The sequence below is a fragment of the Mus musculus genome, chromosome 7 (genome assembly GCF_000001635.26).
Source record: "Mus musculus strain C57BL/6J chromosome 7, GRCm38.p6 C57BL/6J".
NCBI lineage: Eukaryota > Metazoa > Chordata > Mammalia > Rodentia > Muridae > Mus > Mus musculus.
The window spans coordinates 98,990,756-99,006,348 of record NC_000073.6 but is presented as its reverse complement, the minus strand read 5'-3'; the positions used below and the strand labels follow the sequence as shown (position 1 = coordinate 99,006,348).

Genomic DNA, 15,593 nt, shown 5'->3' with positions numbered 1-15,593 from the left:
AAGACTTACCAAGTTATTGCATATACCAGGGTTCCTCCCCTTTTAAAGCAGAGTAATATTCTATTCTATCTCTACACTACATTTCGCTTTTCCATCTCTTTGCTGATGAATACTTGCTCACTTCCACATTTTAGAACCTCATTGACTCTTCAGTGTTTGTTTTTACAATGTTTTGGCAAAACAAAATAAATACCTAAGTTAGTTGAAATCAGCTAAAACTATATAGTAAGTCCATCATAAATGTTTCATAAATGTTTATATTGTTAAAAAATTCTATTTAGGAGCATTCTTTTTAAGGGCATATGTCCTTGATTTTCCCAGTCTAATGTAATGATGGTAGGCGGGCTTTGTACTGCTTTCGTGGCTGTGTCCACAGTGAACGATTGTACCATCTACCTAGACTGACTGTTTCAGGGATGAAGAAGAAAACATTCTGGGTGAGAGATGGTTGCTGCTGGGTGCTTTCAATACAATTACCTGGGACTGCTTCCTCCCCCTGCCTTAAAGGGGCCGAGCCACAACGAGCCTCACCCAATCCATCTAAACTTCAATCAAGGACTGACTTCTTCCTTAGAGAAATTTACAACAGCTCCTTCCACATTTTGTTAATTTTTAGTTTATTTAATAAATATATTTTGTATTGTAATTTTAATTAGCTATTTTGTACTTTTGGAAAAGACAAAATGTCACCAGGCATAGCCAAATTAAAATTTGATCAATATTTATATCATAGAAAATCATAAGAAAGTATATTACTGATACCATGTGATAGAAGCCAACAAAGATACCTCCTTATAGTGAGTGCGTGCTCACTGAGAATCAGATGGCAGATTTGTAAATGGAGGCAGGTTTGGAGAATATATTTGAATAAAAAGGAATTTACCCCCTTTTGCATGTGTGTGTGTGTGTGCGTGTGTGTGCGCATGTTCACATGTGTGGACTTACACCTCATGTGTATGTGTGAATATTCACATACATCAGAGGCCCAAGGGTGACACCAGGAATCGTCTTCTGTCCTTCTCTATCTTTTCATTGCTCCCAGAGCTCACCTACATGCTAGTCTGACTAGCCGGCTTGCTCAGGGGATCCCTATCTCTGCTCCCCTGTCTCTGAGCAACACAGCCCACCTAATATTACATGGGTACTGGAGAACCAAACTCTATAGTCTTTGCTGTAATTGCTTATAGTGCCATAGGCTGGTTTTTGTCTCTTTAGGCTCTTCTGTGTCAACTGTCCTATCACCTGTGAATGTCTTGTTAGTCCTTCTTCCCTGTCCACATAGCCTCTCATTCATTTCTTGTCTTATTGCCATGGTAATGATTTCTGGTCCACATGTGTTAAGTAGAAACTGTAAAGGCAACTTGTTGTCTTGTTCTTGAATCTAGGGCAGTTTCTTACCGTCAAGTATGATGGAAGATGCCAGCTAAGGAAGTTTTCACTTATTCTTTGTTTCTGAAACTTGCAGATCTTTATTATCATGATTAGGTAGTGTGTTTTGTGGTATGTCTTTATTGTGTACATTTATCATAAGTATACATTTATTGATATTATCAGATGCCTTTGTTGAATTTAAATGTGGTGGGTATACAGTTATAGCTATGACTTTATATTCATAAATTTATCTGTGATTTTATTTATTTAGAAAAAAGAAAGTGAATGTCTGCGATTGAAAATTTTGGTGCTTCGAAATGAACTGGAAAGACAGAAGAAAGCGCTGGGGCGGGAGGTGGCCTTCCTGCATAAGCAACAGATGGCTCTACAGGACAAAGGTGAGCAGCGCTTCTAGACAGCCTCCTCCGCAGACACATGTCAGGGTCATTTGATTTGGTTTTATGGTTTTGGTTTTTTGTTGTTGTTGTTGTTGTTTGTTCATTTGTTTCTTTTGAGACACAGTGTCTCTGTGTAGCCCTTTTGTAGTCTTGGAACTCACTCTGTAGACCAGGATGGCTTCAAACTCAGAGATCTACCTGCCTCTGCCTCCTGAAGGCTGGGATTGAAGGTGAACACCACCATACCCAGCTTGATCGTACTGGGTTTTTGTTTTGTTTTGTTTTAAATTTTTAAAGTAGTTTTGAAATATCTTGACATTGGTATATGCATAATAATGCAAATACACATACACACAAACACACACACACGCACACACACACACATGCACACACACGCACACACGCATGCACACACACACACACACACACACACATGTGCCCGCACAGGCAGGGAGAATTTCCATACTGAGGACTCATGACCCTATGACACCGTCTGGTGCTCCCCACCACTCACCTCAGTTCCCGCCACACTAACCAGGTACCTTCAATCATGAGACCAGAGTTTGGTTTTGCCTAATTATGTACTTTATAGCCGTCATGTGTACATATTTTGCTAGCTTTTTCAACATGTTTGTTAGCGTCAGTCTTACCTTCCTGTAATTATAATTGATTCTTAAAGCCAAATTATGCAAATATGTATTTAGATGCTTTCAGTGTTAGTAATTTCCACTTTTAAACTATTAAATTAGTCCTTCCATGCATGTTCTAGTGTATGCTCCTAATGGAGATTCCTGTGCATTTCAGTTTGCTAGAAACCTAGCAGTAGAACTGCAGGATCGTAAGGTGGAAATCCTTCTTCAGTTGTAATAGATGGTCTTTCATCTGCCTGGCCTCCATCTTTGCTCGGCACCCTGCTGTGCAGTACTCTGTCTTTGTGTGGTGTGTGCAATGTGCCCTTGTAGTTCAGGGTTCCATTCTGGCAAACACTATCCTACACACTTAAGATGAATCTTTTATTAGGTGTCAGTTGAGGTTTTTATTTATTATATTTTTATACTGCCAGCTTCTGACGTTCCTGTTGTTTAAGGATCTGGGGACTTTTGTTGACATGCGCATTAGGAACATGTCCCCATCCTGTGGCTTGCTGCTGTTTTCATTCTTGTGGTTACATCTGAGGCTTTGGGGCCAGGTTTAGGAAACATTTGCTTGTTTGAAGACCTTAAAGGTGTTCTTCTGTATGTCTTCAGGAATCTTTACTGTTTTACTTTCCACATTTATATCACCGATCCATCCGAAGCGAGGGCTGTGAATCCCATGAGTTACAAGTAGCATCTGTTTTTAACCGAGACTGAGTGCTGCAGCTCCACTTCCCTGTGTGTCCATTACTGGGGCCTTGCTCAGGCCTGGGAAGGACCCTCTGCTCCTGGCCATCAGTCTACTTTTCAGCTTCTATTTTCCTTCTGTCATACTTTGTTTTGATGTCTGTTGAAATTCTTCAGTCTAATTATTTTTCTTCCAAATCATCTTGGTTATTTTTGTTCTTTTTGCATTTTTGTATGAATTTCTAGACAAAACAGAAAGCCTTGCTAGTAGTTTAATGGGACTTGATTGAATGGATCTGTCAGGATAGTTATGGGAAATAGAGTCTTAAGGTTCTGTCTCCCACCCAAGAAAACACCATCTGCCATTGTTTTTTAGATCTTTACGAAATACTATTGAAACTGTAATGCGTGGGTCTTTGATTAGTTGAGTTTATTCCTATTTTCTGATGCTTTATGACACTATTATAGCTCTGTTTAAATTTTATTTTCTACTTGATGATGGTATATAAATATATTATTCGCCTATTTTAAAAAGTGGTGCTGACTTTTATATCATGTTCAAAAGAAAAATTTTGGCTGTAGAGATGGCTCAGTGGTTAAGAGCTCTGGCTGCTCTTGCGAAATACCTGGGCTTGCTTCTCAGCATCTGCATAGTGATTTACAACAATTCATACATAATTTAGTTCCAGGCCATCCAACACCTACTTCTGACCTCAATGGATTCAGGGCACACATGTTATTTACAGACATGAATGCAGGCAAAATACACATAAATAATAGAATGATTTTTAACAACTCACTTTTTAAAAGGCTCATTAATATTTTAAGGCTTAGTGATACTGACATTAATAGATATGATAATTTGATGCACACCCTCAAAGAAATGATAGTAAAACGTCTTTGCTTTTTATACTGTTTTCAATAAGAGCTGAGAACTCTGTATGTACAGTGAACAGTGCAGTTCATAATGTAAAAGCGTTTTGGCTGAGCGGAGGTATTTAAATTCATGAGCTTAACAATGCAAAGATGCAAATACTTCTGTGGCTTCCATAGCTCTGAATCACGGCCAAGAACTTCCTTTTAAAGCAAGTAGTATGGTGGCCTTGGGAGATACCTCTGTTGGATTGCCGCGTAAACATGATGGCTTAAGTCTAGCTCCCCAGAGTCCACATAGGAAGCTGAAGGGTGGCAGTGTGTACCTGCAGTCCCAGTGCTGCGAGACAGATATGGGAGGATCCTGAGGTGTGCTATCCAGCTAGTCAAGTCAGTCAGAAATCGTCAGATTCTGGCTGGGAGCTTTCTGAAGAAATAAGATGCAGAGTGATAGAGGATGATAACGGAGCACCAGTCTGCCATGATCCGATGTGTAGGAAGCACATACACATGCATACAGGCACTCTACACACAGAAGTCATATGCCGTGTAAGCCCATGTTGTGTGTCTGACTCCACTGCACGGTCAAGGTAGGAATCTACCGCTCCTTGACTATGTTCCCTTTTATATTTTTGTCTTCTATGATAAAAGGAAGCACCAAGATGCCTGTCACCAGACTAAAAGTTCAGTGATTTGTTCAGTCATTTCTATACCACTAAGGAGTTGAAAGGAGAGGTGGAGTGGGTATAATCATGATACATTATGCACATGTATGATTGTCAATGAATACTAGTTGTTAATTTTTAGAAAAGATGTGTGAGTAATAGTATATACTCGTGAGCTTGTCTTTATGGGGAATATTTATGTTAGGCAATAACATACTTCCTGCCCTTTCTTTCATTTGATCATGACTAAGAGTCCTATGAGTTGAAAATACTTCATCTTTTTAGTGATGAAGATATGGTATTCTATTATTCTCTTTACAAAGGGTGAAGATTTGTTCAAGGCACATAGAAAGTTATGGCCAAGCTTATATTCAGTTACCAGTGCCTAAGTGTGCTGACAATGTAGGGCTTGCATGGCTCTAGTGTTGTGTTTGAGCTGTTACACTTGTGGAGCTCCATTTAATCATAGACAGAAGGGCAGTCCTCACGCTAGGTAAGTCTGCAGCGTGGCGAGGCAGACCTGCTGATTTTTAACACTGAGTTTTATCCCCTCTCTGACACTTACAGTAGCATCCGGGATAAAATGCATGGCCTCCTGCATGAGCTCCACCGCTGGGCTATACTCCCCAGGCCCAGAATTGAAATTTTATTTCTATTCCTTGAACTGGTAGAGGCGTCAGAAAGTTAGGATCTCATGTTGATCTTGTGGTAAATACAGTGAAGCACTAGACAGTGGGAGCAGAGTGTAGCTGGGTATAGGTAACCAAGTTTATTTATTGATAGGTTTGATATATTTCAGGATACCCCTGTTCACCATAATCATACTTGGTAGACAGACACAAACTTACCCACAAGTCTGAGCCTGAGAGCCTGGAGAGGAGACAAGGTCAGAAATGTTTGTTTGATATTTGACCTTGAATTTGCTGCTGATTCTTCTGACAACCCTGGGAATTACTTTCTTATTCATCTTTCCGTAGCATTGCCACTTAGAGGAGAGCCATAGGGATCCATTTCTGTGAACAATTTGAAGAAGCTAGGTGCCTATTATATCTATCGATTTTTGAAAATAAAAATGCATTGCAAGATGGTTTATTGCAAAGAGACAAGAGTTTCTGTTCCTACTGCTGGCTCAACAAGTGACACTAACTCCTCAGGCCTGATCAGCCTCACGAGTAGTTTCCCCTCCCTGTGCCTCAAAGGCAGGTTCTTAGCTCGTCTACAGCGGTTTTCAGCTGGGCCACGAGAGGATCTTTCCAGAATTGATGTCTATTAATATGTATACACACACATATACATATATTTATTCTGGGAAGATATTAGTAGTTTAACTTCTGATGTTAAATAAAAAACAAAAGCAAACAAAGAAAAACAGGTTTCCCTGTTAGGGTCTCAAGCCAAGGAGCTTTGGCAGTGCCTGCTTGTCTTGTCTGCAGGGCATCTTGTCCTAGCTCAGCCTGCACATCCTTTTGAGATGGAGCATCCTATCAAAATCAGTCTGCTGGAAACTCCGTTCAGAAAGTCATATGAAACCTGGTCTTAAGGAAACTCGCTCAGTAAATTCTGGATCTTTTGAGTAGATGCTGATAGGTATTAATTTTATAAAAGTGGACTGCTCCAGTATTTGTAGAAGGTGACTGCTTTTATCTCATGTGCTTGGGAATAAACATGGGGCCTTATGGGGGCCTCACAGGTGTGCTACCACTGAGCTTTATCTCCAGCCCAGAAGCTAACACCCCTCCTCTCTGGAAGCCAAGCTCTCACTGTGTAGCCATGGCTTGGAACTCACTTTGTAGACCAGGCTGGCCAGGGAACTAGACTCTGGAGAGTTAGGATTAAAGTTGTACACCACCACACTCAGCTTCCCAGTGTGTTAAAAATTCAAAGCTAATTTTTAAATACAGTGGATTTAACAGTAAAAACAACATATATCTATTATATTCCCGCTGGAAAATACTGACATTATACTTGCTTCTCAAGGCATCATTGGCTACTAAGTAGGACAGCTGTGAGTTCGGATATGTATCAGGCCTCTTGTGTTTGGAAGACAGTTTCCTTAGTCATCTTAGTCTTTCTACCTCCTCCTCTTCTGTGTAGATCCCTGAGACTTGGATTTAATGAAGACATCCCATATACAACCGAGTGTTCCCAAGCCTCTCGTTCTCCAGACACTGGCTAGTTGTAGGTCCTTGTGTTAATTTCATCTATTACAAAAATCGGCTTCTGGGATGTGGGCCAAGCGAGGCCCTGATCTATGGGTACCGCAGCACGTTGTCATTAGGGGTCATTTATTGCTACGTAGCATTACCAGAATAATAGCAATAGGTTTTCTCATAGGCGCCCGACATATCTAGTCTCAGGTTCTTGGCCACATTACCAATGTGAGGTACAGGTTCCGTCTCACTGGAGTGGGCCTTAAGTCCAATCACAAAGAGCTTGGTTGCTCTCTGAACATTTGTGTCACAATTGCACCAGTTTATCCTGCTGGTAGACCACTGTTGTAGGCCACAGAATTTATGGCTGGGTGTTATTTATAATTTTTTGTCTTTCTTCTCTATCAACAAGAACTCCTAGTACTGGAAGTACTAGTTGGGGCATTGTCTCCCCCATTATATGATAGCTCCATTTAAATTACTTACACACACACACAAGCTTCAACAACAGTGGGCCTCCTATGTTTTTCAGAAGGCTCAGGCTCTGAGGCACTCTTAAGTTCTTCATGATAGACCCTAATTCATATACAAGTTTTTCTGAATTTAAGGCTTATCTGGTTTCCACTAAATAAGCTGTCCTTGCTGCAGTCTGTAGTGTGCATCTGATATGCAAACTGTGTAAACTGATAGAGTGCCCTGGGCTGTGGACCAATAGCTAGGGAAGTTTTTTCTTTTTTCCTTTTCATTGCATGACAACAGTAATGACTATTCCCCAAAGAGTACTTAGGTTTAGTAGCATTTTAATTCACAGGAAACCTGGAACAGAGGTCTTCCATTTTCTTAGTTTGTCCTTATAAAGGTATTCAGCTATTTTAGGGTTGTGTTTAGAATACCCTCAGGCTGTAAGATTCTGTTCTTTCCAAAGTATAGGATTGACAGAAAGGATGGAGATCTGGTTTTGTTGTTGTTTTGTCTTGTTTTTTGAATCCTTGTTAGAATTTAATCCTGTGGTATTCTTCCCTGGAGAAAAGACACCCTACTCACTCGCCCAAACAAAAACTCTCCAGCCCCTGTGTGTCCAGACTTCTCCAACCGGCTGTTCTCCTGTTATGTTACACTTGGCTTTCTTAGTTCATTGTAATAAGCAAAAGTAAAATCAAACATGTTTTATATGCAACTCTCATTAATTATAATAATTTCTTATCATTTTTCAAGAAGTTAGATAACTAGTGTTGCCTTTGTCTGTAGTTTGTTCTGTTTATCTTCTGGGCAGTGGAAAGTTTATTTTGTTGCCCTGGCCTGCACTTCAGGTAAAAGACAGGCGCTGTATGGTGGAGCTAGTGCTTCTGCTGGTAGTGTGAAAATGTCACAGGCATCGATCTGAAGCTGCACTTCTGAACATGGTGCGTGGGTTCCTCTTCACTGAGATCAGGAGGCTTCTTATGAAAAGTCACTTCTTACAGTTTTACCCGATGCATTCATCAGAAATAATGCAGAACTGAAAACTTAACCCTAGGTGTTTTGACTTTTTTTCTTTTTTCTTGCCGTGTTGGGGATTGAGTCCCATGCCTTGTGCATGCTAGGGCAAGTGCTTCACCACAGAGTTAGAGCCGTCCCTAGGCTGTGTTTTTAACATTTTATTGCCATGTTACAGAACCTGCTAGACTGGTTTCCTTTACATTTATTAATTCATGTCTTCAAAGTGGAATTAATGTAACGTTTTCTTTTTTAAATTTTTCTTAATAATGTAATATTATTGTGTTTGCATACATTCATGCGTGACGTAGTGCACATGTGGAGATCAGGCGACAACTTTCAGGAGTCAGTTTCAGACTTACCTTGTGATTTTCTTTAATTAAACTCAGTCTTGAGACTTGTGCAGCCAGTGCTTTTTCTAGTGGAGCCATCTTGTTAGCTCTTAATGTCTGAACTACGAAGATAGGCAAAACTGAATGTATGGACTTAAAAGGGGAGAGGCTTGGCTTATAGAATTAAAAAAGAAACCCCAGAGCTGGAGCACCGTATTGTGTGCACTGGGTATCTGAGCGTTTCCATTTGCTGTGAAGAGACACCACAGCCATGACAACTCTAATAAGGAAAACATTTAATTAGAGCTGGCTTACACTTTGAGAGGTTTAGTCCATGATTGTCATGGCAGGAAGCATGGCAACATGCAGGCAGACACGATGCTGTAAAGGGAGCTGAGAGTTCTGCATCTTGATCATCAGGCAGCAGAAGGGACTGTGAGCCACACTGGGCATAGCTTGAGCACAGGAGACCTTGAAGCCCACCCCACAGTGACAAACTTCCTGCAAGAAGGCCACACCTCTTAATAGTGCTATGGCCAAGGATTCAGACGCATGAATCTCTGAGGCCAGTCCTATTCAAACCACCACAGTTGGGTTGAATGGAAAGGAGTTCAGAATTGACTCTCTCTCTTGTGTCTGCTTCAGTGAAATGTTCCTTCACAAGTCTGCCTGTGTCTTTCACCTGTGTCCACTTCAGGAAAACATTCCTTCGAGTGCTTGCCCCAGCAAAACACCGACGTAACTGACTTTCCAAAGAACCCTTAAGTTTCCACTTCAGGCTACATATGGAGACCTTGTCTCAATGAAAAGAAGATGAAGTACAGACTTGTCTAGACTCTTGGGTGTAGCTTAGGTAATATTTTAGCCTAGATACATATAGTGGACAGTCTAAATTCAGTAGAAGCCCCAGAGTCAACGCTTTCATTCTTAGGAACTAAATGAGCGCTGTCCGCAGCTGTCAGACCAGTTGTGTAGAAGCAGAAAGCCAATTACTTCCCATCCCTGTAGTAAGGAAACTTACCAGTTCCTTAAAGGGTAGAAAGAATTCTCTTAGCACTAAGTTCTGGGGGTGGAATTTAGTGTGCAGTTTCTTATGTGCAAGATAGTGAACTTTGTAATGAAATACAGTCAATTACAGTTTTGCAAAATTCACGGCAAAAAAAAAAAAATCATATATACAAAAAACTATCTACTAGCCCATGAAAAGGGCGCCATCCTAATTCCTGGTGCAGAACAGGCAGTTTGCTGAGGAGAGAGTCTCACAGTCAAGAATACTGGGTTCTGGTCACCCGCCATTGTGTAAAACTCAGAATGATAGTTTATTGGTTTTTAACTGTAACTTTGACGGGATCTGGCCTGTGGCTAGTCTAAGACCAAATTCTCTGGGGAGAGAAAGCCTAAAGAAGCTATGTTTTGATTTTTTGATGGATATTCTTAGGCTGTTAGATTTACAGGCACCAACAGTGACGTTTAGTTGTTAAATCTACACCGCCTGCCTGTGTTCCCAGTGCACAGAGGCACAGCTCAGCAGGGTGGAATACGGACAGACATGTGCCTAGACAGGCGGACAGCTCTGGGGCGAGCTGGGAGATGCAAATCCAGCATATGTTTCTTTTCCTTCTCTCCCGGAGACCATTGATAGTAGCGATATAGACATAAGGGATAAATCCATAGTGGGGGGAACAACACAACTCTAAATGACACAGCATAGGTAAGACTATGTGGAGAAATACAGTAGAGAAAAGGGGCAGCCCAGGAAGAGATGGGTAGGCTGCTTTCAGGGTTCCTGGGAGACAGAGCCTGCTGGGATTTTTAACTTAGACTTTCCAGGTATAACCATCAGGAGCTAAGAAAAAGCTGTTGCCTGTCTGTGGGATATGTTCTTCTAGCTGGGCTGCCTTGCCTGGCCACAGCAGGAGAGGATGTACAGAGACTCGATGTGCCAGGTTGGGGGCAGGGATGGGGGAGGGTGGTACCCAGGGAGGGCCTCAACCCTCTCACAGGTGGATTGTAGGAGGGGTGACCGGGGGGGGGGGTCAGTGAGAGGGATGTAAAGTAAATAAGAATGAATGAATGAATGAATGAATGAGTGAAAGAAAAGGAAGGAAGGAAGGAAGGGGAGGAGAGAGAGAGAAAGAAAAAGAGAAAAGCAGTAGTAGGGAGGTGGCCTATGGCCCATTCCGTTCCTTCTGTTTGTTTGAAGTAACTTGTTTGGTTCCATGTAAGTATGTGCATACGTATATGTGTAAAATTCTTGGCATACTAGAAAGGTAGAGCAGAGAGGAGGGTGACTGTGGACTCTTATAACTAACTCAGAGAAAGGGTGAAAGATGGCTGAACGTAGGATGGAAACACCCTGTACTAAGACACTACCATCATAACATGCTCTCCTCAACAGTTGCGGTGGTTTTAAATAAAGTTACTGTCTCTCCACACCCCACCCCACCTGATACTCTGTAGGAAAGCTGCACTGTCAGCAGTTCCTGCTGCTTCTGCTAAGCTGGCTCTGCGGAAGGAGGCATTTTGCATACATAAATTTCTGTTGTTTCACATGAAACCTATATCAGTTGTTTATACTAATCAATTATTCTTGGGGGTGAAGTGACTTGAGGGGAAATATTTGAGGAAAAATGTTAGTATGTGAGGAAAATATGCATGGACAAGACCACCTAGAACAAATGGAATAGCTTCCCCACACACTCTCACAGGCACACACGCTTTTTAAAAATTGGAATGTTCACGTTTGACTGCCTGCACCGGCCTAGAACCCAAGAGAGAAATCTGATTTTTAGCCCAAAGAAAAGGAGACGCACTTTCCTCACACATCAGAGAACTAAGATCTCAGCCAGGTGTGCGCAGAGAGCGGGTGGGAAGCTGTGCTGCCCACCAGTGACGCCACATGGAGAGGCTGGAGCCTCTGCAGAAGAGGCTGAAAGAACTTGGCTTTTACCCATCGTTCATGGCCAGCTGTGGGCTTGCATGAAGTCATAGGAATTTTCAGGCAGGTCGCGCCGGCTTAAAAGTTCTGAATGAGCTTCTTTTGGATAGTCACAGGAAGACTGAGGACATAGCAGAAGCTGAAGGTGTGGGTCTCAAAGAGGCCATGGCTGTTCTTGCAATAACAGCATGATCCTTCTGTAATAATAGCAGCTCTATAAGCCTTCACAAGTCTAAGGGACAGAAAAACCTGGTGTTCCCAAAGGACAAATGAGAGAGTGCACAATAGAAGCTAAAAAGTGAAGCTCACATCTCTGAGTAACTGATGAACACAGAGAGAAAGCTGGTGAAAAGGAAAGTCCTTCCACGCTGCTGTGGAACTGTGTCCTCTGGCGTGATGCATCATTGCCACGTGGAATCAGAACACCTGTGATCTCCCACCCGACATACAGTCCCTCTTGGGAGGGCATAAGAGTTCAGGAGGCAGCACCTGTGTCCCAAGAGGCCCCACCTCTTCCTAAGGATAAATTCCTCTCATGATTGTTGGAGGAGGGAGCCGGTTTCCTTAGTGGTGCAGCTGCACAAAAGGTGCCCATGTTTCTGTAAGCTCAGAGGGTTCACCAGGCTAGACTTCTGTCGAATTCTTTATTTGGTCTGTCTGTTGTCCTGTGGTAAGTAGATGTTTGTTCAGGTCTCTCCAGGAAAAACTTAACATAATGATAACGTGACAGTGGACTGTTGTTTTTTCACAGTGAACACAGTGGCTTTTTATTTTTTTCAAATGTACATGGGACAGTGATATAAACCAAGAAGCTTTAAACTGTTATCTGTCACTAAGAAAGACAAAAATATAAAATTATTAAAAATCACATGCAATATGTTCTCAGCATTAAATTAAGTTAGAAATTACTGACAAAAAAATCTGGAAAATTCCAAAAAATATAAAAATTATACAACATGTATATTAGAAGCTATGGGTCAGAAAAAAGAAATACCAAGGCAAGTTAGGGAGTATTTTGAAATGAGTGAATATGAATATGAATGTTTAAAGGAATACATAAAATAACATAAAAGCATAGAAGGAAATTTGATACGTATATATTTTTTTAAAAAAGTCTCCAGTCAGTAATCTAAACTTTCTTAAGCTAGAAAAAGGAAGACAACTCATGCCCATTTTGTACAAGAAGGAAGGAAGTGGTAAAGGGCAAAGAGTTCAAAAGCAGAAAACGAGTGCAGCGTATCAGTTAAACAACAGACACTCTGTGGAAAGTTCAGTAAATGTGTAGTCTGGGGCTGGGTATGGTAGTGCATGCCTTCATCCCAGCACTCAGGAGACAGAGGCAGGAAGGACTCTGAGTTCAGGGCCACAGTGAAACCCTGTCTCGGTTATTTAATTGGTTAATTATCTTATTAGCTAGTAGCCAGATGAACCAAGTACAAAGCACGGGTTGCCAGGCCAGGAATGGTGGTGAACATCACCACTGGTCCTACGAGCAGTAAAGCCAACAGTTCCGAGGATGAAGAGCGGTGAGAGTCTACGTCTAGGGCCACTCGATCATGGGTGGTGAGTGCCAATCCAATGACATAAAACCATTAAGACAAAGAATTGGGGAGGAATATTTGGCTGCAGAAGATGAGTGGTGTTCCTTGAGTTTGGGATCTTACTCTTCCACATATTGGTCTTTATAGTTGAAAGAGAAGAAAACCTTAGGTATAAACAGCACAGGGCTAGGGGATGGGTCTGTAGCACAGCTTTTGTCTAACTCGAATGAAGTCCTTGGTTAAATTAAAAGACAAAAACTCTGAAGGTGGTGGATTTTGTGCTATAGTCCAAACTGGATCCTGGCCAACTAAGCCTGTGTTCTGTTCTTCCCTAGGTGGGTGGGGGGAGCAGAGGAGCTCAGGGCATGCTTCTTATTACATCACAGTTCATGAAACAAAATCCTTTGAAAAATACGAAACTGCGTATGTCAGGATCTTACACTATTTCTATGCCTGAGGACCTCTGCAGATGCAATCAGGCCTGGACTGTCAAACACAAGCTCTCGTTTTCTCAGAGTAGGAGGATGGAAAAGGATTTTATTATCACAAAACTGAGGGTCATACATTTCATATAGTCACAAGATTCAGGCATATGAACACAAATATTAATCATTAGCATACTAAAGCAAACACTAAGAGGAAATTAAATGCTCTGTAATAGGATTCAAGTGTGAGCCTGTGAGATAAAATGTGTGATAGCACTACAAGCCACATCTATAAAGCTGAGTTTTACACAGCCATAACTTCAGACTGTCACCATGTAAAAATGCTTGTGACATAATACGGAAAAATCCGAATGCACATTGCCTGTGCCCTGTGATTCTCACTAAAATATATACAAGCAAGATGAAGTTCATAAACCTGGTTATATGAACTGTAGCATAGCCATCCAAACGTAGGTAATTTTCCTATCCTACATTTTACATTCTCAGTAATGTTAAGTAGAGTTGTGACTGAAAATAAGTTAACCATTCTTTCAGGAGTGAAGTCTGAATTTTGAAGTCTCATAAAGGTTTCTTGGTCAGTGTCCAGAAACCTGTGTGCAAAGTGTGAGAGTCCTGCTGTTTGCCTCCTGCAGGATGCTAGACTGATGTAAGCCACGCCAGTGGCAGTTAGTTCATCTGGAAACCCTCTGTACTGATGCGCCTCGCCTGCTGGATCTGTCTAGCCCCGTCACAGGCAGGAGACTGAGCTCTGCGTGTGCACATGTGGTTGAGCATCATGTCTGTCTGCAGTATCTCATCGGGCCTTGTCTCCCTCATCTTCCCTTGTAGGAAGTGCATTTTCCACTGAGCATGGCAAGCTCCAGCTGCAGAAGGACTCCCTGAGTGAGCTGAGGAAGGAGTGTACTGCCAAAAGGTAAAAATGGCTGAGAAGAGCTTCTCTGAGCATTAAGCTTATGGGAATGCAGCATTTTAAAAGACTGCTACTAATTTAGACCCGAGTATCTCAGCACCCTGTTCACCATCTCAGCAGGCATGTATGAACACCCACTGTGCGCTTGTGCCATGAATCTAGAAGCCAGAACACTTTCCCATTGCCCAGGCCACAGCACTGGGCCGATATTAACATCCTCTTCTCCCACCTTTTCCATGCGCCCCTCCAGCTAGTTGGCTTGCCTTCTTCAGACTTCTGCTTCTTTGATATCACATTTGATGACCTCCACAATACCTAGGGCATTGCTCTGAGCACTGGCTCTCCAGCATTCCAGCTGAACCCCAATGCTGCTATCAGGGAGTTCCTCTTTTTTTTAATTAATTTATGTATTTCATGTATGTGGGTATACTGTCATATATTGTCTCTGTCTTCAGACACAGCAGAAGGTGACATCAGATACTCATAGATGGTTGTGAGCCACCATGTGGTTGCTGGGAATTGAACTCAGGACCTCTGGAAGAACAGTCAGTGCTCTTAACTGCTGAGTCATCTCTCCAGCTCAGGGAGTTCCTCTTAAAATACCATTTTTAACCATATTTTCCTCTTCTTAGTATGGTGACTCTATGCTTAATTTTCAGATACCCTGCAACAAACTGGCATTATACAACTATGATTTATTTTAGATTTTCCCTCCACATAAGATGATGACAATAGCTTTTCTCTCCGTGAACATTAATTCCTAGTCACCTCTGTCCCTCCCCTTACCTTTACTCCCTTCTGAGACAAGCCCTGTCATCCCTCATTTTCCTTTGAGGACTCAAGACTCCTAGACCTAGGACAAAGCGGAGCCACCAAGGGTCCAGTGGCCCTCAGGCAGTAGGAGTAAGTCTGTGTTCTCCATCATGCTGACTTGGCAACGCTTTTGACTCCAGATTTTCCCACAAGCAGAAGATCTGTGTGTCTTGTGATTTAATTCAGTTCTGACCTTGCTGGATACCTCCTGACAAGTTCCTGGAGACTGACACCTGTGCTGGATACCAGTCATAAACTCCTCACCTGTGTGTGTTTCCTGCCAGCCAGCTATAATGATTCCCACAAAGTCCTTCAGTTCAGTTAACTGGCGATTTCCTTGAGGACCTTGCAGCCTTCA

At 42.0% G+C, this 15,593-nt stretch overlaps 1 protein-coding gene across 3 annotated transcripts in view; it reads left to right on the top strand.

Moving 5' to 3' along the window:
* The window catches only part of Uvrag (UV radiation resistance associated gene), a 254,426-nt gene that overhangs the window by 134,819 nt on the left and 104,014 nt on the right, over positions 1-15,593 (top strand). For all 3 annotated transcript variants that reach the window (XM_006508349.3, XM_030243116.1, NM_178635.3), the window contains 2 exons: positions 1,643-1,769; positions 14,341-14,425. In XM_006508349.3, the coding sequence (XP_006508412.1) occupies positions 1,643-1,769; positions 14,341-14,425 (212 nt within the window). The remainder of the gene's footprint in view (positions 1-1,642; positions 1,770-14,340; positions 14,426-15,593) is intronic.